We start from the raw sequence: 3,103 nt of genomic DNA on the forward strand, positions 1-3,103 counted from the left end.
AAGCACCACCAGGAGTGACAAGAAATGGTCACAAGATAGCAGAGGGTAGATTCAGACTAGATATCAGGAGGCACTACTTCACTGTCAGGGCAGCTAGGATCTGGAACCAACTTCCAAGTGCAGTGGTGCTGGCTCCTACCCTGGGGGTCTTTAAGAGGAGGCTAGACGAACACCTTGCTGGGGTCGTTTGACCCCAGTACTTTTTTCTGCCATGGCAGGGGGGCGGACTCGATGATCTGCTCAGGTCCCTTCCGACCCTAGAAACTATGAAACATTGAAGGTGTTTTAGTTCAAAAGTGTACCACTTCCATTTTCTCTGCGCAGACACACATTTTGCTGTTTATACAAATGCATGTGATGCAGCACTGGGCATGTCAACTCACATGCGGGGTCTGCTTCAACGCACTGGATTACAGGTGCATCAGAGCAGACAATGGTACGTGTATAAATGCCCAATGAGCGTAACTTCCATTTGTGCTTCGAAAGTCTCAAAACTTTATCAGCCAGTTGTTGGAGCCAAACTGGCCCATCCCAGTACCTCATTTCTGTGACGTAAAGCACCTCAGAATAATCATCCAGTCAGATCACCCAGCCGGCCAATTATCCTAGCTGCTCTTTGGAAAAAAGGCTGTTACATGTAAACAGAAACAAAAACTGGGAAGTTTTGTTGAAACAGACCGTGTGTTCCTCCAACGTACTATTGTTACAATGTTGGTAGGTTCTCTGTTTAGACAATGCAGAAACTACTGGACTTTGCCTGTCTAATCTAAGCTGCTTATAGAGTACTAGCTCAGAGGAGGTGAGCAAAAACAGGATATGCAGCATGAGCACGTCCTTGTTATGTGGCAGAACACAGTTACCCAAACATCAACACATTTCTCCATTAACATACATTATGGTTTCCCCAGAGAAACTTTTACAAAAAGAAAATGCAAAACAGGTTTCATTTAGGCACCTCCGTCTTTAAATGATCTGCACAGTATTTCAAAGATCAGAAGACATCCAAGGCCATTTTTGCCATTAAAGAAATTATAGCACTTGTAGCGTGATTCGGCTTCTCCTTTCACAACTTCTGTTTTTAGTCACAAATACATATGTTAGAGCAAGGAACAAAAAATCTCCCCCGACCACCCTCCCTAACCCTACTACTTTTGCTGGAATTGCTTGAGCCGCCTCATGGATGTTAGCGTTATAGTTTAAGGAACGCTGCTGTGAAATCAGGAGTTAATGGACTAATCCAGTATCTATGCTCCACAGTGTGGAGGTTCTGCAGTGAAGCCCCCATCCCATGCTGAGGCATGCAGAGATGGCAGCAGCCAGCCCAAGGCAGCCTGCTCCCCCATCTTGAGGTACTCTACGCCCCAGCCAGGTGGGGAGCTGCTGGCTGGGGGCAGGGTGCCTCAGCATGGGGGCTCCACAGCATGCAGAGATGGGGGAGCAGGCAGTCCTGGGTGCCTGCTCCCCCATTTCTGCATTTGTCCTGGTGCTTTCCACTTTGGTGTGGGTTGTGCCACATTTTTTCCAGAATTTTTTTTGCTACTAGGAAATCCCGGTAGCAAATTTTGCCCCAGCACTGCAAATTATCAGTGCCACACCAATTAATGTGCAATGTATGTGGTTTGTGATGCTGCAAAGAGGTTTGCAGCGCCACAAACCAGACCTGCCTGTATGTCTGGATCCAGCCTCTGTGACCACTTCAAAAGAAATTGGAAGATGTTAATGTGTTGGCAAAGAGGCCCCCTAAACACGAGCATCCTTGCCACAAGTGCAGTTTGCAAGGTCCTGTCAAGATGCTTGACTCTTTGTTTTAGTCTGCAGAAAAGCTTAAGCAACTTTTTGGAGAAAATGCTGGTTAGCCTTGCCAACTTGACTTGCCCTAAGCAGACAACCAAATGCCTGATTTACCTTTCTAGCAATGTCCCTTAGCTTTCTGAAGAAGTCATCTGAAGCATGATTGTCTCCTCCCTCTGACTGAATTGGTTCAATAATTATTCCAGCAACAACCTTCTTCTTTTTCCTGTACTTCACAATCAGATCTTCCACCTGTAATACCAACATTGAGGTTACATTTCCCTCTCATGGCATTTTAAATTTCTTCCTGGAAAAATTAGTCCTTCATGGCACCAGAAGTTTAACTTCCCTGATGCAAAGACCTTTGCTGGCTATGAATGCATCAAGAATCGCAAATATTAAAATGAAAAAAAAAATCCCAAGTAATTGCGGCAGAAAGTAGGATTGTTATCTTGTTCTTGAATGATGTTAAAGGGCTATAATGTTACACTATATTGTAATGCAAGGTAGAAAGATTTAGCATAAACCAGGCATATCTTTGAGACTGCTTTAGACAATTCATTTCCTGTCTTTCCACACAAATAACACATAAGAAAAAACAGATGCAATTCCAGGAAATAAAACATACCTCATAATTCTGTATTAGTTTTAAAAGAAAATCTTTTACGTTTTCTTTTCCAGTCACTCAAGTATATTTAGATACTTTGAGATTAATCAGATTATATAGTACAGAAGATTCACCACTGAGTTTGGTGTACAGAAAAGTTTTACGGTACTTACTCAAATCCAAGACACGGTTTTAGTGTTTTTTAACCACCCAACATAGGGGTGGGGGGAAGCCTGTCATCTTGGATTTGAGTACAAGGCTGCGGGGACAGGCAGTTACTGCCTCTCCAGCTCTGTCCCTGACCCAGACTTGTGGAGCTGCAGTCTATCCTCCTGCCACCAGCTCCCCTGCTCTTCCCCTGCCACTTACCCTCAGTCATGACTCCCACTCTAGCTCTGGCTCCAGCCCACAGCATGGAGGACATTGTGGCTCTGACCCTGCCCCAGCCAGGCAGTAGTGGCAGCCCCCACCCAGCCAGACAGCCCCAGCCCCAGGCCTGACTCAGTAGGGCATGGCAGCAGGGAGCAAGGTGTGGCACGCACCAGGGGGCAGGGATCAAACCACTTGTTCTCACTGCCAGCTACCCTATTGCTACTGCTTTCTCTGCTGATACAGGAGGAGGTACAAATTCAAGACAACCCTCCAGTAATCAGATTCTATACATGGAAAATTATAACAAATTTATACATTTTCCATGTATAGAAT

General features: G+C 45.2%; 1 protein-coding gene across 1 annotated transcript in view; it reads right to left on the reverse strand.

Annotated features, from left to right (window-relative positions):
• The window catches only part of ABAT (4-aminobutyrate aminotransferase), a 141,420-nt gene that overhangs the window by 13,767 nt on the left and 124,550 nt on the right, over positions 1–3,103 (reverse strand). Inside the window, exon 12 of the mRNA XM_019507479.1 lies at positions 1,906–2,043. Coding sequence (XP_019363024.1) covers positions 1,906–2,043 — 138 coding nt within the window. The remainder of the gene's footprint in view (positions 1–1,905; positions 2,044–3,103) is intronic.

Source organism: Gavialis gangeticus, unplaced genomic scaffold, assembly GCF_001723915.1.
Source record: "Gavialis gangeticus isolate Ggan-Ray unplaced genomic scaffold, GavGan_comp1, whole genome shotgun sequence".
In the NCBI taxonomy this organism is placed as follows: Eukaryota; Metazoa; Chordata; order Crocodylia; family Gavialidae; genus Gavialis; species Gavialis gangeticus.